The sequence below is a fragment of the Vicugna pacos genome, chromosome 5, assembly GCF_048564905.1.
Source record: "Vicugna pacos chromosome 5, VicPac4, whole genome shotgun sequence".
NCBI lineage: Eukaryota > Metazoa > Chordata > Mammalia > Artiodactyla > Camelidae > Vicugna > Vicugna pacos.
In genome coordinates, this window is record NC_132991.1 from 73,798,521 (window position 1) to 73,824,009 (window position 25,489).

At 36.2% G+C, this 25,489-nt stretch overlaps 1 protein-coding gene and 1 non-coding gene across 4 annotated transcripts in view; both read left to right on the plus strand.

Annotated features, from left to right (window-relative positions):
• The window catches only part of DNAH7 (dynein axonemal heavy chain 7), a 209,878-nt gene that overhangs the window by 86,198 nt on the left and 98,191 nt on the right, over positions 1-25,489 (plus strand). For 2 of the 3 annotated variants that reach the window (XM_072961566.1, XM_072961567.1), the window contains exons 26-35: positions 1,560-1,662; positions 1,783-1,910; positions 7,790-8,002; positions 10,419-10,517; positions 14,435-14,683; positions 17,497-17,646; positions 19,879-20,061; positions 20,420-20,596; positions 22,910-23,041; positions 24,511-24,735. In XM_072961566.1, the coding sequence (XP_072817667.1) occupies positions 1,560-1,662; positions 1,783-1,910; positions 7,790-8,002; positions 10,419-10,517; positions 14,435-14,683; positions 17,497-17,646; positions 19,879-20,061; positions 20,420-20,596; positions 22,910-23,041; positions 24,511-24,735 (1,659 nt within the window). The remainder of the gene's footprint in view (positions 1-1,559; positions 1,663-1,782; positions 1,911-7,789; positions 8,003-10,418; positions 10,518-14,434; positions 14,684-17,496; positions 17,647-19,878; positions 20,062-20,419; positions 20,597-22,909; positions 23,042-24,510; positions 24,736-25,489) is intronic. The other variant, XM_072961568.1, reaches the window with a different exon arrangement.
• LOC116280750 (U6 spliceosomal RNA) lies at positions 16,428-16,531 on the plus strand. The gene has a single exon (XR_004190232.1). It is a non-coding gene; the product is annotated as a U6 spliceosomal RNA (small nuclear RNA).

The window sequence follows — 25,489 nt, forward strand, 5'->3', positions numbered from 1 at the left end:
TTTGGAATTACGGGTTCTTATTTACTTATTTGTTTTCTATCTCTATAATTTTCAAAGTACATTTTTTAAAGATAAGATTCTGTAATCCTTACTTCTCAAAAGAATCTCTAGAAAAAGTTAACAATTAAAAAAAATACCCAAACTAACAAAATAGAATATACCAGTCCTATCCCATGTGGTAAACTATTCCTGGCTGAAATATGGTCTGGCCATTTTGTAGAGACTTTTATATTCTAACTCTGTTAGATTTGTGATGCAGAAACAATTAGACTATGTAAGAGTGAAAGGAAAGTCAAAATTATAATGAATAAAATATCAAAAAAAAGTTTGAGTGACTAATTACTATTTTAATCATCCTCTATAATGATACACAATCTTGTTATAATGATTATTTAAGAAAGAAATAGCAAATCTAAAAGATTCTATGTGTAGTTTGAATAGCCATTATATTCTTAAACATTTCAAGAAAAGTCCAGTATGTATTTCTCAGTTTTTGAATCTATACAGTGACATTCTTAATTTGATACAGATTCATATACTTATAGTATTAAATTTGCTTATTGGCAAATATTATTGATCATATGGACACTTTGTGTTAGGATCATGCTAAATAATGGGGGTACAAAATGAAAAAGACAGGTCTTAACTATTAAGAACCTCACAATCTGTAGAACTGTTTGAACATGTGACTTCATAAGCATTCTGTTCAGTGATTTCTAATCCCTTTGTTATATCATGTATTAGAGTCTTCTCTAAATAACAAAATGAACTATTCTTTGATTTGCCTGGAGTTCATGTTTAATCCAGTGCAGTTCAATAGACTGAGCTGTACCCAGATCCAAGGTCAGCCACTGTTAGATGTGTGGCATTGTACTAATTACTTAACATGCTGTATGATGTAGCCTTACTTTCCTTGCATAAAATGTATATACGAAGTGCAGTGCCTTGTGCATGGCATACATTAGGTACTCAGTGAAACACATACCTACATATACAATCTCTAGAATGTACATTCAATAAATATTTTTGCATTGACTTTTTTAAAGTTTATCTAAATTTGGACTGAGCTACTCAAGCTTGATTTTCCAGTTTCTCCTTGTGACCAAATGGCAAATACTTATGAGGTAGCTGTGAGTTAGGACTGCAAACTAGGGCCTCAAACTATGTTAGTTGGTCATTGAGGTGCTCAGGCCACAGAACAGTTTCATTGGTGATAGAAGTCATCTTATTTAAAGGATTATTACAGTCCATTCTATGGGGTCCATATGGAAAAAGGAAATAAAATCAACTTATAAATAAAAAGTAAGAAGGCTTTTAGATATACATCTAAATACCAAAAGATATAAAACACCAATTGGAAAATTTTCCAATTGATCAGGCTCTATTCGTGCAGGATAATGAATTGATAATAAAAGAATAAGCTGTCTTTCAGATAAAGGTGAATAAGCAATTTCCTTGATAGGATATTAAATCCACAAAAAGATCAGGTGAAAATGCAGCGTTTCAATGCAATATTCAATCAGATAAAATTGAAGAATTTCATTATTCTTTTCTCCCAGGGACTGTTATCTTGTGGAGCCTGGGCTTGCTTTGATGAGTTTAACAGAATTGATTTGGAAGTACTGTCGGTGGTTGCTCAACAAATTCTTACTATCCAAAGAGGTAATGGACTAGTTTCTCTTTGTGTTTTGTGAAAACAATAGAAATACAGGAGGTAATGAATGGCACAAGTCATATTTATATGTGGAATTACTAAGTCATTTCATTCTTGATTACCCACAGGTATTAATGCAGGTGCTGATCTGCTAGTGTTTGAAGGAACTGAACTAAAACTTGACCCCACATGTGCTGTCTTTATAACAATGAACCCTGGATATGCTGGGAGATCAGAACTGCCAGATAATCTGAAGGTACAGAAAAAGTAACTCTATCATCTGTGTTGTGTCCTTTCTGTAATTTACAAGCTTAAAAGAAAAAGAAAGAAATGTTCTCCTTGAATTGTATGCAAAATATTTGCTTTTTGACATTATATTTTAGAGAACTGTTTTAGAAAATAACTTTTAAAGCTTTGAGTACCTTTAGAAAATAAATACGTAAATTCCAAAACATACATTTTTAACATTATCAATTTTTATAATTATAAAAAATTAAAAAACAGGGAATTCTGAAAAAGGTACCCATTCCACTTCTTACTATATTGTATCCTCCAATTTTAAATACCTTTTAGATTGCCAGTTTTAAATGCTGAAATCAACAATTGTGATAAGTGGGTGTTTTTCAAGTTACTATTATATATGAGCATTTTCCTATCTTTTAAAACATAATTCAAACTGTAAATAAATTTATTGAACTGTGCTTACTGTTTGACATTTCAGTTGCATTTAGTTTTCCTTCATTATAAATAATATTGCAATGGGCAGTTTTTACTAAAGGATTTTCTCTGTTTTAAGGTATTTCCTTAGGTAGAGTCAGAGGACCAAGAACTGTGTTGCAAAATTGCCTTGCAACAGAGGTTGAAGCAATTTATATTCCATATCAAATCTCAATGCTCTTTAATACTCAGCACTATTTTTTTTGTAAAAAGAACAAAACACTTTGCTAATTGAATAGACTAGAATCTGCACTTAAAAAAAAACTTCGTTAGTGAAATAAGACATTTTCCCCATATCTTTGGTAGACATTTTATATCCTCTTCTGGTGAATTACATATTCATGCTAGAGCGCAAAGAAAAATGTTTGGAAAATAACACAGTGGTAAATCCGGATCCATAACCAAGTCTTCTGACCTTAAATTGCACATTCCTTCCATTATTCATGTGTTTGGAACAGCAGCTTCTCAGACTAGTTGAAGAACTTTTCTTTTCCACCAAAATACTTGACTGTTGCCAAGTATTTTTTGTAGTCTTCCCCTTTTATGCGCTTTTGTCTGTCAGATGAGATGTTTTAGTACTTTGCCTTAGTGGAGGAAGGTGTGATTAAAGAATAGAAGCTGGTAAATCCATCTTCATCTAAGAAGCACTTTGCAACTTTTTTATTGGGATTTACATTTGGAAAGCTCTTTTTGCAGCAGTTCTTTTACCATTTGTGTTTTTTTTACTCAGCAGGATTAATGTGAATACATAAATATTTGGAAAGGCAAAAATCTATGAGTAGTTGTGAGTCTGTTAATGCCCTGTGTGGATGTTTCCATGTTTTTTTTTCAGCTGTGCATGTTGAAACAGTGTCAGCATATTCACTTTATGGTTCTTGGAGCATTTTCCTTCTATTTTAAGCCAAAAGCTGCTCTCAAATTCTGATAGCTTCTGTTGTTGTTGTTCCTATTGTGCAATCTTCTTGGTTAGAGCTGCTACAGAACATCTGTTTTTAAGGATATATGGAAATACCTGACAATTCTGAAAAAAAGTCTTAGTCTGAAAGGAAAGAAAGGTAGATACAGATATAGATAAAGATATAGATATAGATATAGACATAGACATAGACATAGACATAGATATAGATTTTTAAAAGCCTGCTTCTGCCCAGAAACTGTTGTTACCAATCTTCATAGTCATCCTTGAAGCTTCCCTCTTCTTCACCCAGTGATTCAGCTGGTCACCAAACCCAGGAATCCTGTTTCACACTAGTCTTACAATTCCTGCTGCTCCTGTCCAGTCCTGTGGCCACATCTTGCTTCCACCTCTCTGCAGTCTTCTCTTGCATGTCTCACTACAAGAACTCACTTGTCACCAATCTCTTCCCTGCTGAAATTCACTGTAAAGAATTCCCCATTGTAATGCTACCAGTGTTGTCAGAAGAAATCGAATCATATAATTTCCGGACTTAAAAAAATGCTGGGCTCTTTTTGCCTATAGGAAAAAGTTCAGATTTCTTGGCTGAATCTGCAAGAGTTTTGGCATTAGACCCAATTGCATCAGTACCGCCATCTCCCTGCCTCCGCCAGTCGCGCTGGCCTCACTAGCCCCTGAAGCTCCCTTGCCCTTGCATATGCTCTTCACTCTTTCTCCAGTGTTCTGCTAAACCACTACTTTCCTGCCTGACAAATTCATACTCATTCTTTAAGCTTGCAGTGAGCCACGAACATGCATTCCGTTCAGAGAAGACGTCCTGGGTACCGCCCCATGAGCAGGCAGAAGTTTGCACTGGATCTTTGTATCTCATGCATGTCCATGGGTTCTCCAGGGACTCCTGCGGGGTCTCTCCACTTGCAGCTCCTGAGACTTGGGTAATGGATTCTGTTTCTCCAGTTGTCATTCTCTCTGCTTTGCCTGGATCTCTGGTGTGTGGTCCCACACAGATTTTGCTTTGTCAGAAGGCATCTTGGGCAGAACTTCAAATGGCTCCAACTTAGCTCTCACTTTTCCTCATCATGTACACTCATGCATCTCTTGTCCCACTGAACTGTGGAAGTGAAGGCCACAGTGATCCTGCTGCCTTAGGCCCCTTTTGCTTTCTCAGAGTAGGTCAGGCACCAGTCTATATTCCCCGCCAACCAGGCGATACCCATTCAACTCTCACTGAACTTGGGAGTGGAGCAGGAGGGTTGGTGTATGGAGACTCACAGCAGAAGAAAAGCTCCTTTCAGTGGAACTCTTCACAAATCCTCCCTCCTTCCTCATTCTCTCAAATGCTGTATGATCTACAAGTAAATTGGGAAGATTCAAGAATTGTGTGTATTTCCTTTGTAGATTATCAGGAAGATCATGCATATTTTGGTAACTGATATGTATCATGTAATGCAGAAAGAGTCTCATTTTGACATCTTGTACATCTAATTAAAACCTGCACATTAGAGCAATTTCTTAAACATGTCTCCACTTTAGAGAAGCTATATTTAATATTGAAACTATTCTTAAGAATCAAAACTCAATAATCATTTTAGAATATTTAAATGTTAGAAGTCATGGTAAAATACTCCTGAGCATATATCTGGAGAAAACTCTTATTCAAGAAGATGCATGCAGTCTGTTGTTCACAGCAGCACTATTTAAATAGCCAAGACACGGAAGCAATGTAAATGTCCATCAACAGATGACTGAATAAAGAAATTGTGGTGTATTTATATAATGGAATACTTCTTAGCCATAAAAAATAATTAAATAATGCCATTTGCAGCAACATGGATGGATTTGGAGATTGTTATACTAAGTGAAGTAAGCCAGAAAGAGAAAGAAAAAGACCATATCACTTACATTTGGAATCTAAAAAAAAAAAAGGACACAAATGAACTTATTTACAAACCAGAAACAGACAGACATAGAAACAAACTTATGGTTACCATGGGGAAAGAGGGATTAGGGAGGTTTAAATTGGGAGCTCAGGATTTATTGATACTGACTACTATATATAAAATAAACAACGAAGTCATACTGTATAGCACTGAGAACTATATTCAATACCTTGTGATGGCCTATAATGAAAAAGTAGGAAAAGGAATATATATATACACACACACACACACACACATATATATATATAAATGAATCACTATGTTGTATATCAGAAATTAACACCATATTGTAAATCAATTATACTTCAATAAAGAAAGAAGTTATGGCAAAATAGCTGTTCTAGATCTTCTGAGGTCAACAGTCAATGACATGGCACACAGCTTTCTGCAGAGTATGTAGCATGAAACACCCTATTAGTATAGAGGAGAAAAGTGAAGTAGATCCTGAATTCTCCATTTCACTCAACTAAAACCTAGCTCATTCCTTAACAGGTCACAACACTTATGAAATCTATTTCTATTCTCTAAAGAAAGACGTGGTAAGAAGTTATTGCTTGAGGTTTTGTTGTTGTTATTGTTCCAATATGCAGACCTTCAGAAGCATTCTCCAGAAGTATGTACCACCGTCTTCTTCCAGCATACAGAGCAGAAGCAATAGAATAACTCTTCTCAATCATTTATTTCTGCTGACGTAAACGTGGAGGGTAATACTCACATTGATTACATTCACTGAAATTTATTCAAGCCCTGGTTAAGCCAGAATCCAAATTTTCTTTTTAAAAAAAGCACTGATTATCCTTAAACTTATTGCTATTGCTAACAAATTATTTCTGTCGCCTCCCAACTCAGACCATATCCTATCAGTATTTCACATACTCTGAGAACCACTGAATTAGATGCCCACCACCATAACAGTTTAGGCCTGGAGAAATCTTTTGATAGGAATACTTTTCTCTAAAATAAGTAGGAATCCATGTTAAATTTTTGGTGAAGGACTCCTATTAAGTGGAATACCGTAATAACCCCTTTAAATTTCTTTATTGCACTCTACTTTTTGTTCCGTTGGCCACCAATATGTCTGTTTCATGGTGTCCCGCAACCATATTGCTAATAGTGCTGAGAGAATGTGAATAGGAATTTGTGAAACACCTGGGGTGTCAGAGGGAAACCTGCAAGACACAGACCTGGATGCTGATCCCAACCTAGTAGCAATTTGTACTGTTGTAGAAAGACTGTATCACCCTAACCTAGCCACTGACTGACTAACTGGTCTCATTCATTCATTTTCTATTTTGTCCATTAAAAATAGCTGTTGAGAACCCTCCCTTTGAAAGAGTTACCATCTGTATAGTAATTCTCTTGCACTCTTTTCTCCTCTGATATGTAGTGGTTAGAGCATTAGCTTAAGCTCATCTGTTCCCAGTTATTGTCTCGAGCCGTATAATTTTTAACATTTCTTTCCTTTCTTTACTGGTAAACTTGATAAAATGGCAGTACTAAGGCCTCTAGCTAGTAATTAACATAACACATTGGAAGGATCTTGCTTGATGCAAATCTTTTATTTGTTCTCAACTAAGAGTCATAAGCAAAATGTTCTCATTTTCTAACTGCCTTGTGTTTTTTGGCAATTCAGCTAATTCCCAGAAGGTATTTATAAATTATCTGAGTACGACTGTCATTCACTACAATTGTTATACACTATCTGAATACCATTGTCATTTTTCTAGAGTATTGCTGTTTTCCATCTTTAGTACAAGAAGCCATGTTTTCATGCATAAGCAATTGAAATAAGTCCACACACATGCTAACATTCTAAACTTAAATTTTCTTATTGACTCTTTTAAAATCTATTCAGTTGTCTATTTACTTACCCTCACGTGACATTTATTTGTCCCACAATATTTACAATACCATGAGAAAAAAATCTTAGTAACTTGGAAAATTGATTTCTCTAACAATAGTTATCCATGACTTACTTCCAGTTTTTTTCCCCTCCATTATGCTTGGTGAACACAGTGACTGCTGACTCAAAAAGTTTAAAACTTTTCAAAATAAATGATTTATCTAACATAACCTTATTATTGGGGATTACCCAATAACCTGATGAGCACAAATAATACAATTAATTAGATACCTAGAGAGCTTCATATGAAGCCCGGTCTCCCAATACCAGGCACTTTTTAACCAGCTCATATGAGAAGCAGGCTTTTGGACATCCCACCAGAGTCTCTATGATTTGTCACTTCCCACAAAGAATAGAACATGATGGACATTGATCACTTACATGATTTAATAATTGACTGAAGATCTCAGTATGATAGAAATTTGAAAGTAGTCTTAAAACATAATTTAAGGAAAATATTTATACAAAAAAATTAATGATATATTTATTTAACAATAACAAGAAGTCAGTTTTTAAAGTGTTTTTATCTGTATGATCTGGATACTGTGGTTTCATATTATTGCAGAAGAGCTGTAACATTGTAACATGTTATGAAATAAAGAGTAGGGTTATCTTCATGATGGTCTTTTTTCAAAAGCACCGGTTCTCCCCTCCCATAGGCGCTTTTTCGGACGGTAGCAATGATGGTGCCTGACTATGCTATGATTGCCGAAATAGTCCTGTACTCTTGTGGATTTGTCACAGCTCGGCCACTGTCGGTGAAGATTGTGGCTACGTATCGCCTGTGTTCAGAGCAGTTGTCATCACAACATCACTACGACTATGGAATGAGAGCTGTGAAGTCAGTGCTCACTGCTGCTGGGAATCTAAAGGTAGACAACTCAAGTGGTTTCTTACTCATTCATTTCCTGTTTACAGATCTCAGGACCACATGTCTTCACAGAGGTCCAAAAACTGGTCAGTTTCATCAACTGAAAAAAATTTCAACTCTTATTAGCACATGAGAAGGACGTTTTATGATTTTTAAAACTTTAGGCATGTAATTTTTAGTAATTTGAGTTCCATTCCACAATTTTAACTGCAGAAACTAGGTACTACCAAGGAGTACAATTCCTTGCTGCTGAAAAATATTTTGAAAGCTTTAAGTCTATATGAACATATATAGCTTTAAAGGAAATAATATATGTATAATTAATAAATATATACAAAATTCCCTAGACGTTGTTTCTTAATATAATTACAGAACTGCAGCCAACTGTAGACTAGCGGCATTAGATTTGCAATATAATGTTTGTATTTTAAGATGGTATAAACCATAACTATATTGATATAAAATTCTAGTGTTTTAAGACTTAGGTAACTTTTCGTTAGAAGTATTTTGTAGAAACATGAAGTATAACTGTATGTTTGTTCTTCATGCAAGTAAGCAAAATAGTAGTTATAGTTAACAGCAAAATACAAACCTGGAGTTAAAAATTTTTATGTCCATGACTGTGGAAGATAAAGATTTTAAAATACATCCTTTATGATTAAGAATAATACCATGCATTTTTATCTTCTATAATAATGTTACCAAGAATTCTAATATATAGTGGTGATGTTCTATTTCGTATTAGCCTAACAGGACTTCAAATCATTGTTTTTTTACAATAAACAAATGCAACCAGAAGCAGCAATTTGTAATAACCTTGCATGTCATGATTACATTGTGGTCAGATAATGGGAAAGATAATGCATTGTCCTAGTATATGTCATCACTGACATCTTGACTGTGGAACTGAGCTATTAAAGTTACACAGCAAATGAAATCTGCAAATGAATCCTATCATTTTTTGTCAAAAGCTAATTTAGGATTGTTGACTGTGTTGGCTTGAATATTTTGAAGCTTGTTTCTATAAACAGTTTGAACATTTGCTTTAAGATAATAGCCTCTCAAATAACAAAATAGACTTCTAACACTTCATAATTTACGTGTGTTTAGGTTGATCCAAAGACAAAGTCTGTATGAGCAGGGCTAGCTTTGGTTTTAGGAGCTCTAGAAATTCAGAAACAGCTGAACTTGACTGTCAGAAATCACTGACGTTGTAAAGTTAAAGCCAGTTAAGTAGGAACATGAAGTTTATTATATTTTAGAGAAAAGGATGAAGGCTCTGGAAAATTAAATGCATGATGGTAGGGAGAAACTTAGGAGTGAGGTGTTTTTTGCGAACTATGTGAACATGAGAACAAGTTCAGAGTTCAACCAGATTTTTGGTAAACTCTGGGTTTACCACAGGTGTTTTGAAATTTCACATAAATAGAGAAAGAAACCCTCTCTACTTAAAGGGTTTAGTGAATTTACCAGCATTCTGCACCTTGCCCAGGGAAGCACACGCATGCGCACTGGCACTGAGCCAGCAGGCAACGCACTGCTCTGTCCTCCCACTTTCTATCAGATGAGCTGTGTTCATCACTGAGAGTCAGGTGACTTGTTCCTGAAACTTTCTGAAGCCAGTCAGACATGTTGTTGTTGTTATGCCATTTAATTAATTGTGATGAAACCGATGATATATAAGCATGAAGAGAAGAGGAATTGTGTTATATGAAAACTAAGTTAATCATTTAAGAAAGACTCAATAAAGATGAAATCCTAAAGTTTGGATTTTGAATTAGATATGGACAAGAAAGTGAGTAAAATTGAAAAACCCTCAAAAATTTACAAGGATGCTACACTTAGATTGTCTCACAAGTACGATCATCTTTAAAGAGCAAAACAAAACAACAAAACTGAACAGAGCAGATGATTCATTATTGGTGTATTTTTTTTTTTTGTGCAAGAAAAATGATAAAGAACTCTACACTCAGAGAAGAGGCTTTGGCACCAAACTATGGGCAAATGAGTGACTGAAATATAAATGCATCTTTTAAAAGTGATTGCCCATTTTTAATGATTATTTTCACTTTACCAACCCACTGCTGGTCTTGCATGTACAGGACAAGCAATCTCTCACCCCACAGAGAGGCAGTGGCAGCTCCCAAACTGTGCTGAATTCATGGCCAATAGCTTTTTACCTGGAGCATCTGTGAAAAGGTAGTTCAACCAAGGTTTCCATTATAAACTAGTAGAAAATACAAGTATAGTCACTAGTTTCTGTAAGTAATAACAATCCAATTAAATGAAAATAAATAAGAACAACACTTTTGCATGGGCTTATGTTGTCCCTGGGGCCTGTGTGCTTGTGTGCATGTGAGCATGCAGGGGGTGCAGTTAGCAGACACAGGTATCATCGTAAGTGTATTTTCTTTCAGCTGAAATACCCAAATGAAAATGAAGAAATTCTGCTGCTTAGATCGATTATTGATGTAAACCTGCCAAAATTTTTATCCCATGATTTACCACTCTTTGAGGTAAGAACATTTATTATTGCAATGTAGGAAAACTCTTAGAGTAATGTATTTATCAAATGTCCAACTTTGCAACTCCCGACGAGAACCTTCCACTATAGAAAATAATGATACTACACAGAGAAACAGATCATTCCACGTTTTAGCTGAAGTGTGTAGCTAGCTTGGTTGTTTCAGACAGCTTTTAACAGCTTGGGATTTTTAAGTAGTGCTTTTTTCTTTTTACTGCAAAATATAATCACACAAAATTTACAAAATATGTTTGCTTATGAATTTTACTAGAATGTAGACTCTGTGGAGAAATTAATTGGTCTAACACACCACTGAATCCCTTGCACAGAATGGGTAGTTGGTAAATGTTTGTCAAGTTAATGATTGAAGAAATAAAAAAATAAATAAGCTTAATTTCTTTAAAAAAGTACAATGGCTTTTATAAAATTGTTTTTATGGGATATTTTAAGAACTAGTTTGAATAGTATTGCTACCATTTTAAAATTAGATTATGAGTAATTGAGAATTATTAGAATGATGGTTAAAGTTCCTGTATTGTCATTTGATGTCATGCTTTTCCTATTCTCAGGCAGAAGAAATTTGGGGGTGGGCTCTTGACACATTTTAAACGTTGCTCTATCTTGCACTGCCTTGAAGTACAGGCAATTAGCCTCCAATGTGTAGAGACTGAAGTCATAAGGCTGTCATGGGAGAGGGAGAGGTGACACTGCCACTGTGGTGTGTGGTCCAGTGTCATTAGCTGTCCATAGCAACCATGCTTCATTGCTCTGAAGGGAGCTTCCCTTAGTATTTAGAGTTGACAGGGCAAATATTTCATAGACCAAATCCAAAAGGAGTAGATTCAAATTTTCTTTAAAATTTCCCTCAGTTTCTTTGGTACCAGGAATCTGTACAGATTTTCCAGGAGTAAAGGCTATATTTATTTTTATAAAGTGCAATATACCTCACTCAGATGTATTCTCAGACAGTTGTGTATTCATTCAGTGACCATTTATTGAGCAATATTTCACAAATGGAGCATAATTGGCATTTCCAGTTAGGACAGTGCCCTGTTGTGAGAGCTTGTCCTGTACACTGCAGAATGTGTGGCATCCCTGCTCCGCCCATGTCTGTAGACTCTCCCAGTGTGTCAGTCAGAAGGAGAATTCCACATATTCCCAACACTCTACCTGGTGGGAAAGTGAGGGAACTGGTCTTGGTTGAGAACCATTGACTACCAAATATGCTCTGGAGTTGTCTGCTTCTTAAGGTTAACCATAAATAATTTGAACAATCTGAGATGATATTTTTGTTTATTTAGCAAACATTGTACACTCAGTATGGACTGGACCCTATTCTAAGAGTTTTATGAATAGTAACCTATTTAATGCTCGTAAGGGCCCAATAGGGACAGGTGCTATTATTATCCCTATTTTACAGATGGTGTAACTGAGGGACAGAGATGGTGAGTAACTTGCATTCATGGCTAGTACATGAGGGGGTATGAGTTCCAGGTCCTCTTCACCACCCTATGCATTGCCTTTTTCTCTCCTTTGTCCCAAGGAAACTTATTGCTTTGGTGAAGTGGGATCCATGTCTTCATAACAGCATCCAAAGAATTAAATTGAAGACTGATTAAACTGGTAGTTGGTCAGTTCTAATGTATGTTTTCACATTAAGCACTTCTGAATTTCACTTTTACCTGCAGAGTAGCAAGAATAGTTGTATTTCTCACATAGGTTGCTATAATACTTACAAAACAGCCTTAGCAGTTTATAAAGGAATGTTTCTTAGACCTTGAAATTAACTTTACAGATTCATATATGCAAAATATGGAATTATAATTCTTTCCACTCATACATTATGCAATTGTGTTGGCTTTCTAAAGCTGCCATAACAAAGTACCCCAAACTTGGTGGCTTTAAACAACAGAAATTTATTTTCTCACAATTCTAGAGGCTAGAAGTCTGGAATAAGGTGTTGATTCCCTCTGAAGCCTCTAAGGAAAAAGCCTTCCTTGCTTCTTCTTAAGTTCTAGGGGCTCCTGGCAATCTTTGATGTTCCTTGACTTGTCATCACTCCAACCTCTGCCTCCATCACTACATGGCCTTCTTCCCTCAGTGTCTTTGTGTCTGAATATCTTCCTCTTTCTGTTATAAAGACATCAATCACTGGAGTTAGGATCTATTATGATCTCATCCTATCTAATTACATCTGCGAAGATCTTATTTCCAAATAAGATGACATTCTGAGGAACCAGATGGACATAAATTTTTGAGGGACTCTAAGCTTATTAAAATACTACCCACTACAGTGATTAAAATATAATTGAACTAGTTTTTGTATATGGTGTGAGGTGTGGGTTGAAGTTCATTATTTTGGCAGATCCAGGTACTCTAGCATAATTTGTTCAAGACTATCTTTTTATCTTTTTCCTTGATGGATTGTCTTTGCGACTCTATTGAGAATGAGTTGTTGAAGTGTATGAAGGTCTGTTTCTGGTCTCTATTCTGTTCCATTGGTATATTTGTCTATTTTTATGTTGAGATGACACTGTCTTTATAATAAGCCTTGAAATCAGACAATGCTCATCCTCTATCTTTTTAATTTAAAAATATTGTAAAACTACACAATTTCTAGAAAAACACCTGAGAAATCCCTTGTGACTTTGGGTTAGGCAAAAATTTCTTAAATACTCCACCAAAAGCACAATGCATAAAACAATAAATTGATAAAATAGACTCATTGAAATTAAAAAGTTTGCTCTTTGAAAGACACTAATAAATTAGAGAATGAAAGACAAGTTACAGGCTGGAAAAAATATTTGCAAATTAGATTTATGGTGAAAGACTTGTATGTAGAAAATTTAAACAATGGTCAAAACTAATGAACAAAATAAACCAATTAAAAATAGGCAAAAAAATTTGGACATTTCACTAAGAAGATATACATATAGCAAATAAGTACATGCAAAAATGTTAATCATTGAGAAATGCAAATTGAAACCACAGTAAGATACTGTTACACACTTATTAGAATGGCTAAAATTAAAAAGACTGCCAATACCAAATATTGGAACTCTTATACACTGCTCGGGGGGAATGTAAAATCATACAACCACTTTGGAAAACAGACAGTTTCTTAAAATGTTAAGCACACACTCACTGTATTATCCAGTATTCACCCAAGAGAAGTGAAAGTATTTGTTCATACAAAGACTTGTATACAGTTGTTCATAGCACCTTTATTTGTAGCTGCCAAAAACTGGAAACAATGAAAATGTCCATCAATAGGGAAATGGATTTAAAAACTGACACCTCAATATAATGCAGTACTTCAATACAGTGAACTATTGACATATGCTGTGACATGAGTGAGTTTCCAAACCTTTATGCCAAAATAAGCCAAATCAAAAAAAGAAAAAGTAATACATGTAACATATAATTGCATCTATATTAAATTCTAGACAATGCAAATAAAATAGTAACAGAAGGCAAATCAGTGGTCATCTGGGGATGGAGGTAGGAGGTGGCAGGGAGAGGACGAAGGAGGGTTACAAAAGGTCACAAGGAAACGAGGGGGTGATGGATGTGTTGATTATCTTGAGTTGATAGTTTTACTTAACAAGTTGTATATACTCTTTAAATATAAAGAGTTTATTGTATGTCAGTCATACCTCTATGGAGCTATTAAAAATACTGAACTATTGTTATTTAATGGCTCTATTCCATTTCCATCAATATTAAATATGAGGATGAGAGAAGTTTTATCATGTTTAAGTGTGTATATCTACCTATGTGTATGTATATATACACATGTATACACATATATGTAATGTATATCATTTTACATATATGGGGGGAGAAAGAATGAGTGAGAATGTGAATGTATAAATATATAATGTAAATCCCCAAATCATCTATCATCAGGGAATTACTTCAGATTTGTTTCCTGGGGTGAAATTACCAAAACCAGATTACAATGACTTGCTGATAGCTATCAAAGATAACTGTGACTCCATGAATTTGCAAATGACCAAATTCTTTTCTGAGAAGATTCTTCAAATATATGAAATGATGATCGTGCGTCATGGTTTCATGATTGTTGGAGAACCATTTGGAGGAAAAACCAGCGCATACCGTGTCTTAGCCGGAGCACTAAATGATCTATGTGAAAAGGTAAGTATGTTATTAATGCATTATTAATTTCTGTATAATCAGCCTTTTGCAAGATGTAATGTACAGTCATTTACAAGAGTACTTTAATGCAGCAACTTAAAATTATGAAAATACAAAGGAAATAAAATTAGAAGAGTAATGTGAAGCAAGTAGGAAGTTCCATATATAAGGGGTATGCCACAGGTTTGCCTTGTAACTTTCTTTTTTTAAAAGTTTACTCATAAAGATAATGTATATGCATTGCGGGAAAAAGTCTGAAAACATGGAAAAAACCTGGAAATTTTCTTTTCATACTTTTAGGGTATTTTTTTTATTTCTGGGTGGTCAGATTTGTAATGCAAACTTCCATTACTGGCTACAACTTGTATTGAACTGAAGTGTGTGTCTGTGTATGCATGTGCACATGGAAGATGTAACACATCCATGTGTACATATGTATAATAATGATGATTATCTTATTAAAAATTCCTGTCCATTGCATCCCAGTTTGGGCTACTTTGATATGCTAAAAGAGTGAGGCTGTTTTAAATTCTCCAATTAACACTACATTTCGGTGTACTTCTCCTTGCATTTTAAATAATTTTTGCTCCGTATATTGCCAAAATGGGATTTGTGATCATTGTATCTTCATTGTGGAGTCTCCCCTTCAGCCAATATAAAATTATCTACTTGTTCTGTTAATGTTTCTGGAGTCCCTTGTGTCTAATTTTAGTATTACAACCCCTACTTTCTCCTTGCATATATATTTGCCCATGTCTTTAATTGTGACCCTGGCTGTCACCATGATTTACTTTCTTATAGAGAGTAAATAGTTTGATTTTTTTTTCCAGTTTGATGGTTTTTATCTTCTCATAGGAGAATTTAAATTTGTTTCTATTTATTACTATACAAACTGATAAACTACTTATTTCTGTCCTCTCTTCCTTTATGCTTTTAGCCCTCCTTGTTGTTTTCATTTTTCCCCTCCCTTCCCTTCCCTTTATCCTCCCTGCCTTCCCACTATTCCTGCCTTTCTTTTTTCAGTTTTTGTGTTTTTCCTATTTTATTGTTAAATGGACTATTTTTTTTTTGCTGTACAAAATAAACAAGTCTCTAAAAGGGCCAAACATGGTACCACTCAAAGATTTAAGAAGGTGAAGATATGAGCATGTATTCTGGTCCAATATAAAGCCCTCAAATGATTCATTACCAGGAAATTTTAAGAGTGACACTGTGGTGACATAAAGTAGGCAGGGCTCCACCTCTGTCTGCAAGCTATAGCTTCACACTAGCCTCGCCACACTGGGTCAGAAACCTTACTTTGATGGAAGCGAACTTTATTCTGACTAAGATGATAGAGCTTTCCCGTACTTCTGAATTAAGGATGACACATTGTCATTCCCTTCCTGGTCACAGAGAAGAAAGCTTATTTTACTGCTTAATCTTGTCTTCTCTTCAGTTTGGTACTTCGTGTCCCAAGCTCCAGTGGTGGTGGACAAAAATTAGTGTGGGAAAGAGTAGAACTTGTTATGTTGTTGTATATAAAAAGGAAATGATCGTAAATAAACAGAGCACAGGGGCTTTTGAGGGCAGTGACACTATTCTGTGTGATATTGTATCAGTGGATATGTGACATTATGTATTTGGCAAAATCCACAGACCTGTCCAACACAAAGAGTAAAGCTCTAGGCTTTAGTTAATAATGTGTCCATTTCAGTTCATCAGTCATGACAATGTACCAAGGCTTTAATAATAGGGGGAACTGGTGCTTGTTTTGGCAGCACGTATCTGAAAATTGGAATGATACAGAAATTAGCATGGTCCCCATGCAAGGATGACGTGCAGATTCATGGGGCATTCCATATTTTTAAGAATTTACTGTATAGCACAAGGAACTATATTCAGTATCTTATAATAAACTACAATGGAAAATAATTGGGAAAAAAGAATATAAATACATATATATCTATATCTGGATCACTTTGCTTTACACCTGAAACCAACACAATATTGTAAATCAACTACGCATCAATAAAAAATAATAGTAGGGGAAGCTGTGGGGAGGGTTGAGGGAAAGGGAATATATGTGGATCCCTGTACTTTTTGCTCAATTTTTCTATAAATCTAAAGCTACTCTAAAAAAATGAAGTCTATTAATTAAAAACATAAAAAGGTTATTCCTCCAAGGTTATTAACATCTCTTGTTAATCCCATATACTGGCTTTCATGATTCTGGTGGGAATTGTCAATTTACCAGTATCAACTTTTCCATACCATGCGAATGGTACATATTCCCCTATATTTATATCATTTAATTTTCTCTCACAGAATGTTTTGTGCAAGAGTCAACCAATTACAGCATGGGCCAAATTCAGCCCAAACCTATTTTTGTAATGCCAGTGAGCTTAGAGTGGTGTTAACCTTTTTAAGATTTGTAAAGAAAGAAAACAGAGAAGAAAATGTAACCTGTAAGCCATATAACATTTACTGCCTGCCCCATTGCAAAAAATTTTACCAACTCCCATTTTATAGTTTTAGATTTATGGATCTCATGCAATATTTGCTAATCTATTCCTAAGAATTCTATGAGTTTTTAAATCCTATTGTAAATGGTATTTTTTAAAATTTTGTTTTGCAGTTGTTCATTGGCATCATGTAGAAAATACAGTCAGTTTTTATATAACCACCTTGTATCCCTGAACCTTGTCACGTGAGCTCTGTACCTCGGGTAGTTTCCTGGTAGAATCTTTGGAATTTTCTGCATACACAGTCAGGTGTTCTGCAAATAGAGACAGTAGTCTTTTAAATAAATAATTGATTTTTTTTCTATTAAGGGATTAATGGAAGAAAACAAGGTTCAAATCACTGTTTTAAATCCGAAGTCTGTCACCATGGGTCAGCTGTACGGGCAGTTTGACTTAGTGTCCCACGAGTGGTCAGACGGGATCCTCGCTGTCAGTTTCAGAGCCTTTGCTTCCTCATCCGTAAGTGCTAACACGTTTGCATGCATGTTTAGAAAGGCTGTGAGAGTTCTGATTTTTTTTCAGTTGTTTGAAGCAAACATGTATTTTTTAGCTCAAGGTATTTATTTAAAACACATTATGACTGCATAGTGTGGCAGTGTTTCTGTGAAGAGCGCTGTTAGCACCTGTGAAGATGCAAGAGACCAGACAGGCAGGCACCTTTGCCCCGGGGTGCACAGAAGAGAGGACAGGAGAAAAAATGACTGCAGAGAGAATTTCTGGTCCCCTTTTCTGGGCTCAGTGACCCAGGAGGGAGAGCATCTGAGCAACGTGATCCTTTCCCTGCTTCAGTGGTGTGCTCCTCTGCCCAGATGCTGGGCTGCCTGTCGCTGACACCGCTGATTGTCAGACTGGAGAGCTTAGAGAGTTTGCAGACCTTTACAAAACCATATCTTATGAGTTCCAACACTTTCCTTCTAGTGTGTTGCGAAGAGAACGGGCTACCTGTGGAAAGCAGAAAAGTTGTAAGGGTGTGCCAGCTGCTGGCTGCTGGGAAAGGGAGTGAGCGGGTCCTTACCTGCTCCTGGTTACCCTGCTGAGCGGCTGCTGCCCACTCTCACAGAGAGTCCCCAGACCAGTAAGTGTGAACTTGGTTGCCAAATGTCAGCAGGCTATCCACGGAGGGTGAGCATACAAGAGACAGCTTGCAAAGGCTGATCTCACAGGGAAAGGGGCCAGTCTAGAGACATTTAATTGTTTTATTAAAGCTTTTTTAAATATATATATATAATGTTCCCTTTATTCTGACTACCTTGCATCCTGGACTTGCTGCTCTTCACCCTCTTAAGGATCCAGCCAATCATGACTCATGAGTCAGTTTAATAATACAAAACATCCAATCTCAGCTCTGCTTTGATTTGCTAAGGACCTTGAGCAATGAGTAGCACAGGGTTGGCTCTCACGGGACAGAGATCTTGCCCAGTGTCAGGCTTTGCTGGAGAAAAGTAAACAGTAGACACCAGTAGGGCAGGCAGAGGTCTGGGACCAGTGATGTAACTTCTCAGATCCTTTCTTTCTGCTGTAGAGACTTAACATACGAAGTCTCCGGATAATGTATGCTGTTATGTTATTTATAGAGAAGTAATCGTGAGATATCTGCCATTTTATGCTTAGCTACCCAGTGTACAGTGTATTTTCCAGGAAGCTACATCCCATAAACACTGAGTCTCAGGGAGGTTAAGGAGCTGCCTCAGAGTCACCCAACTGGGGAGTAGCAGAGCCAAATTAAAAGCGAGGCCCTTCAGACTGTGAAGCCCAGCAACTTGCCATTACCTGGCAGTTTGTCAAAGTGAAGATGAGCAAGCCTGGGAAGCCAGCGGCATGAGGAAAAGTTGATCTGGGGCTGATCTCCGAGATATGCACTCTTCCGAGGTTCCTGAGCATGGCCAGAGCTGGCTTCTGAGTGGGCGTGTGGGTGGTCTGAGCCCAGACAGGCCTACTGTCTCGTAGCTTATTAACGCATTTGGCCACAGGGACTGAGAATGTGTTGAGGTGGATTCAAACCCTTCGCTACTTCAGCTCAAATTCACATTTGCTGAAGGTGAACCAAGTGTCATCTCCACAGAAGAGCTGCTTCATGAGGATCTGGAAAGGAGAATCAGTTTTTGCTCCCTCTGGCTAACACCTGGCCGGTCTTTAGTATTTGTTGAGCATTTACTATATTCTGGACAATACGTAAATATTTTCCCATTTATCATTGTGGGACTGTGAGGGTTATATTGATATTAATGTCTTATACCACCACGAGACAGTTCAGCCCAAGAAGGATGTGTATGTGCGTGAATTCATTCAACGGAGGGCACAAAATATTTGACTTGGCACCCAAGAGTCGTTAATCCTTATGTACGCTCTGTGGAATCTCTCTAGAGTCAGGCACCCGAATAAAAATTGTTTTCCCTGGTATTTCTATTTTTTCTTATAATAGTTTCTAAAATATGTATGAGTTCAGAAACATTGGGAAAGACAGAATCTTAAGATGTTATATGTATTTCTGTCTTGTCCATGGCATATATAGGCTTCTTTGGTGAATATACGTATTTACACACATGCACACTCTTTACTCAAAAGGTGCCTTTACATTTTCATGGCAAAATTAATTATAGAAGTTATATTTTAAAACTGTGAAGTAATATTATTGAACAGTGTTCCTTACTTTACCACTTTTGCCCTTTATTCACCATGTGCATAAATCAGACGCCTGACAGAAAATGGTTAATTTTTGATGGACCAGTGGATGCAGTGTGGATTGAGAATATGAATACTGTGCTGGATGACAATAAAAAGCTATGTCTGATGAGTGGGGAGATTATCCAAATGTCACCACAAATGAATCTTATTTTTGAACCCATGGATTTAGAAGTTGCTTCTCCTGCCACTGTAAGTTCCCAATTTTCACATCTGCTTACAGATCTGAAATGTTGTGAGTTTATTGCCTAGTAACTTTGACTTTAGATGAAAAGTATTTATAGAATTCATTTTAACAGCAATCTGTGATTCTCCAAGAACAGACATCTTTGTTGACATACCTTGACAAATGTAAGAGTCAGGGATTTTTCCCTCTTTGCCTAGGACCATTTGGTGAAGTTACTCACAAAAAATTTAGATCAGGAAGTTATGTCTATAAAAGTATTCTTCTTCCCCCCAGAGTTTTCTGAAGGCTGTAAGAAATAGATGTGCCAAGTCGTATTTCTTTTATAAGCATTACTTTGATGATAAACAATTACTGTTTTTCCAGGTTTCCAGATGTGGGATGATTTACATGGAGCCTCACATGCTGGGCTGGAGACCACTGATGTTGTCTTGGACAAATCTTTTACCTGCTACAATCAGTGTTATTCAGAAGGAATTTATAATAGGCTTATTTGACAGAATGGTCCCTGTCTCTGTTGAATTTATTAGAAAGCATACAAAGGTAAGAGGGGTGAAAACTTTAAGATTTAGAAACTAAATGGAAAATCCAAATTAGCCATACATGTACATTTTGATGTCTGTTTTTATTGTCAACTACTAGATATTAAAATGATTTAACTGATTTGACAAAAACCTCTTAAATACACATTATTTTATAACTAGGAAAAGGGCAATTTAAAAAATAATGTCATCTATGACATCTAAAGAACTGGGTAGTGGGTCATTTGGAGGAACATGTGTTACTGCTTTAGACATACCAAATGAGGAATCGACTGTATTTAGCATGAGTGCATCCCTAATTGTTTAAGGATTACTGTGGATACCTAGTAAAACTAGGGTTCAGAAAGGGAAGCCAGTCCCCAGTGGGAGGATTGAAAGAGGTCCTAAAGTAAACAAATCCATTTTTCTCTCCTTTGTTATACTCTAGGGGTGGGGAAGGGGGAGGGGCAGAAGGGAGAGAAGTGACAATGTGAATGGAAGCATGGGAGTCTCCTGTCTCCGAGAACTGATGGAGTTCAGTGAGGCTGGGAATTGCAGGGAAGGATGCTCAATTTCTGCTTTGGGAGATACGGACCAAAGGTGTTTTAAGATGACTTTACTCTGGACCGAATATAGGGAAACAGGGCTGGGATTTCTCCTGCTGTTGGAAATATAATAGAAAAGCTTGAGGCAGGAGTCTGGGTCAACGTACAAATCGGGAAAGTGGAATTTAAAGTCATGGTAATGAAGATCACCTAAAGGCAAATCCAGAGAAAAAAAGAGAAAAGATAGCATCCTGGATATACCCGCAATTAAGAGAGAGAGAAGAAATGAGTGCTTTTTAAGAAGCAAATAGTATCATCAGAAATGACTGAGAGGTTAGGTCTCCCTTGGCTTTGGCAGTAGAGAAGAAGATCATGGGGGAGCCGTGGTCCCAGCACTTGCAGGGGAGAGGCAAGGGGACTTCAGGGCGGTTGGTTAGGAATGTGGCTAATACTGTTTGTCAGTGGGTGCGGGCTGCTCTTTCATGAAACTTGGCTGTAACCGAATATATTGTGGATACGAAGTAATCATGTTTCAAAACTCAAATATGAATCAACTGAGGGTCATGATAAAATAAGCTATAGGGTTTTTTAATTTTATTTTTTTCTCCTGGCATTGTCAGAGAATGTAGATATTGCAAATAAACGAATTTTCCATATAACTGGAACTAATCTTTTCAATAGCAAACAGAGAAAAAAATTGTTTTTTTTAATTGAAGTATAACTGACATACATTATATTAGTTTCAGGTGTACAGCATAATGATTTGTATATTTTGTGAAATGATCACCACAATAAATCTTGTTAACGTCTGTTGCTATACACAGTTACAGAATTTTTGTCTTGAAACAAAACCCCAAAAAAACCCTTTTAATGTAAACTTTCTGAAATGTACTTGTATGCTTTTGTCCTCTCAAAGAAATTATGAATACCAGTTATTTACTAAGTAGTAATAAGTGTCTGTCTTATTTGTAGTAGTAGCTTTTCACATGTTAGAGCTGCATCAGGAGCACTTAGTCCCCGTCCTTAGATACTCAGTGGTCACTTCTGCCTGCTTCTCCTGGGACAGTGGTCTAATGTGAAGTCAGCTGCTTCTAACCGTCCATGTGTCCATTTCAGAGTTAATTCTTACATGTTAACTGTGAAGCAATACAACCTGAAAGGTTGAAAGAGAGCTTGAGGGGGAGGACCAGTGTGTGTTGAGAACTTGCTGTATGCCGCATGGTTCTAGGAGCTGTGACACGTTATTTCATTTATTTTATAAATTCTCTTCTTGAGAGCCAGAGAAGTAAAGTGCACAGCATTTACCCCACTCCAGCAACATCTTATGCTCTTCAAGACTTAAGAATATATTTCATAGGAATGAGTTTACTCTGGTTACTGCTGTAGCTTACAAAAATGTTTGTAATGGATTTTATTTATTAAGCATGTTAGGTAAGCAGATTAATTGCCTCCTCTGAAAGATTTTTTTTTTTTTGGTGTTTGGGTTTATGAAATTGGTATAACATAGAATCTGTGTTCGTGATTAAATTAACTAAACGTGTAACAGTGAGTTTTTTAAATTTGGGAATCAGGAATTGGTATCAGGATGGTTAAAGAGCACACACTTCCCACTCTAGGGAATTAATGTGTGCCTCAGGTTTCCACCTATAAAACTAGAATTGTGATAATAGGACCTTTTCATAGATACCATGGCAGTTAGAACTAAATGAGTACAATAAAAATTAGTTGCTGCTATTTCAATTAGTGTCTAATTTAAATTGCTTCATAGACCTTTTTCTCTGATTTTTCAGGAATTGTCTCCTACTTCTGATACAAACTTAGTGCAATCCCTCATGAATCTGATAGACTGTTTTATGAGTGACTTTGCTGACGAAGTCAAAGTCAGAGAGAGGAATGATCGAGAAACTTACTCTTTACTGGAGGTAAGACCGCTCTTTGAATCTTGCAATACAAAGAAATCTACTGCTTTCCCCAATGCTTCCTAAATAATTAATCTCATTTTTTCCCCTGGAACTGGAGGCTGGACAATGGGTGGCAGCTGAACAGTGAGAAAAAGTCAAGTCCCAAATACCAGGTGCTTGTGGGAAAGCACCCTGACTGGCAGTTCTGTTGAATTATGAAGTTTGGGGGGAGCCTGATGATCCCATAGATCTGCTACTGATACCTTGGCTCATATGGCCAGTCTCAAAGATGTCAGTGACCATTTGACAAGATTCGCCTGCCTTTCAACCTCCAAATTATAATTCATTGATTTTTTTCATTAATATTTTCCCCTTTTTCATGAGATATAAATACTTGCAGGGAACTATATTCAATATCTTATTGTGACCTATAATGAAAAAGAATCTGAAAAGGAATACATGTATGCATATGTATGACTGAAATGTTATGCTGTATACCAGAAATTGACACAACGTTGTGAACTGACTATACTTCAATACAAAGGACATACATATGTGTGTATGTGTGTATATAAATATATATTTGGATTGAGAAAAGCAAGAAAATATATAATCTATACACTTAAAAATTGGAATAAAACTATCAGTAGACATCAAATATTCTTTAATGATATATAAAAATAAAAATAATAAAAAATTAAGTATGGCTAATGGTAGCAATTCTGATATAGTCAATATGTTACCTTTTTGTGTGTACTTTATGAAATAAATTTTTAATTTTATTTTAAATAGTTTCCAGAGAAAGACAGTCTGTGAGTAATCTAGGAATAAGTGAGTGGTGTCAAGCTAGAATTCACAACTTTTGTGACTATAGTGAAGATTTCTAGCCCTGACATTAAAAAAGGGATCTGATGATTGGATTTTAAAACATTTGAGTGGTGTGTATTATCTACCCTTTTGCTTCTGCCTGAGTCTGGTAAGAAAGCTTTCAGGATAGCAGTTCTAATTATACAATCAGTGCTCAGATAATCATTACAACAGGTAAATAAAAGAATATGAATTTGTTCTACTTTTTACAAGATACTGTATCAAAATTTAAATTTAATAAACATGTATATTGTGGATTGATTATTCTTTATTAAAATATGCTTTGTGTACTTTAATAAAAAGTTATCTCAGTGTTCTTTTTAATATCAAAGTTCAGCCATGTACTTAAAATAACACCCAATTTACCAGACTAATTACTCTAAGTTTTTACTACGCCCAGAATTTATGCTTTGCATTGTATTAACTTCTCTGATAGTGATTTTAGAAGACATGCAATTTGATAGGAAAAAACTAATTATTACAAAATCCTGAGATAACTTACTATCATGTATCAGTTTATTCATTTCCTTTCAAAGGTATTAACCTGGCTGATCTGACTTAAGCTCCAAGGATAGATTAAAGCTCTTCTTTAATGCACTGTAACTTCTCATCTCTCCATTCAGGGCATTTTTCTGTTTTCATTGATCTGGTCCGTCGGTGCTTCTTGTAAAGATGATGATCGGTTGAAATTTAGTAAGATTCTTCGAGAACTCATGGAAGGCTCAATTTCAGAAATAACTCGAAATAGGTTTAAATTACTGAGTGGTACCGAGCAAACTTCTTCAAAGGCACTAACTGTCCCATTTCCTGAAAAAGGGACAATTTATGATTATCAATTTGTCACTGAGGTAAGAGTTCCAAAGCAAGATTTGCAACTGCCAACCGGGCAGAGGCCTCTTGGAGACACACAGTGCGTAATGGCTCTGTGGCCACTCTGTCACCACTGTTCACCTTCAGAGACAGCATAGGGCAGAGGAAAGTGCGCTGGCTTTGAAGTTGGTGTCCTGGGAAAGCCACTTTCTTTCTGTGTAGCCTTCGACTAGTTATTCAGTCTCCCTGAACTTTGTTTTCTGATTGATAAAATGAGATAAATAGTAACACTTGTTGAGCCCATTGTGCTCGTTATGTAAAATCACACATGACGACATCTGGTCCAGCACCAGGTGAGCGCTGCTCAAGGGCACACCTCTTGGAGGTTCGTGGTGCGTGTTAGCACGTGACAGGCTAAGAAGTCCTGCAAGAAAGCAACTGGGTTATTGTGAATTCAGCCATTCCCAATGGACTGGACAACACAGCCTGGGTGGTGGTTAGTTGTTCGTTTTTGTGTAACAGCTCCCTTAAGGACTGTATTAAAGACAAAGTTTAGGCATACTTATTATTTGAATACATGCATATTAAGTGAAATTGGGATCATACCATATCCCCACTGGGTACTTTTATATCCTCCTTTTTCCCTTAATGAAGAGAACAACTTTTTGTCTCACTGATGTTTCTTTTTATTTCTAAAGGCTCCCTATATTCTGCCATCTGGATGGGCCATGATCTATTCAGTTTTCTACCCTTGGACATTGAAGTGTTTCTGTTCATGTAGTTTTAATGCTT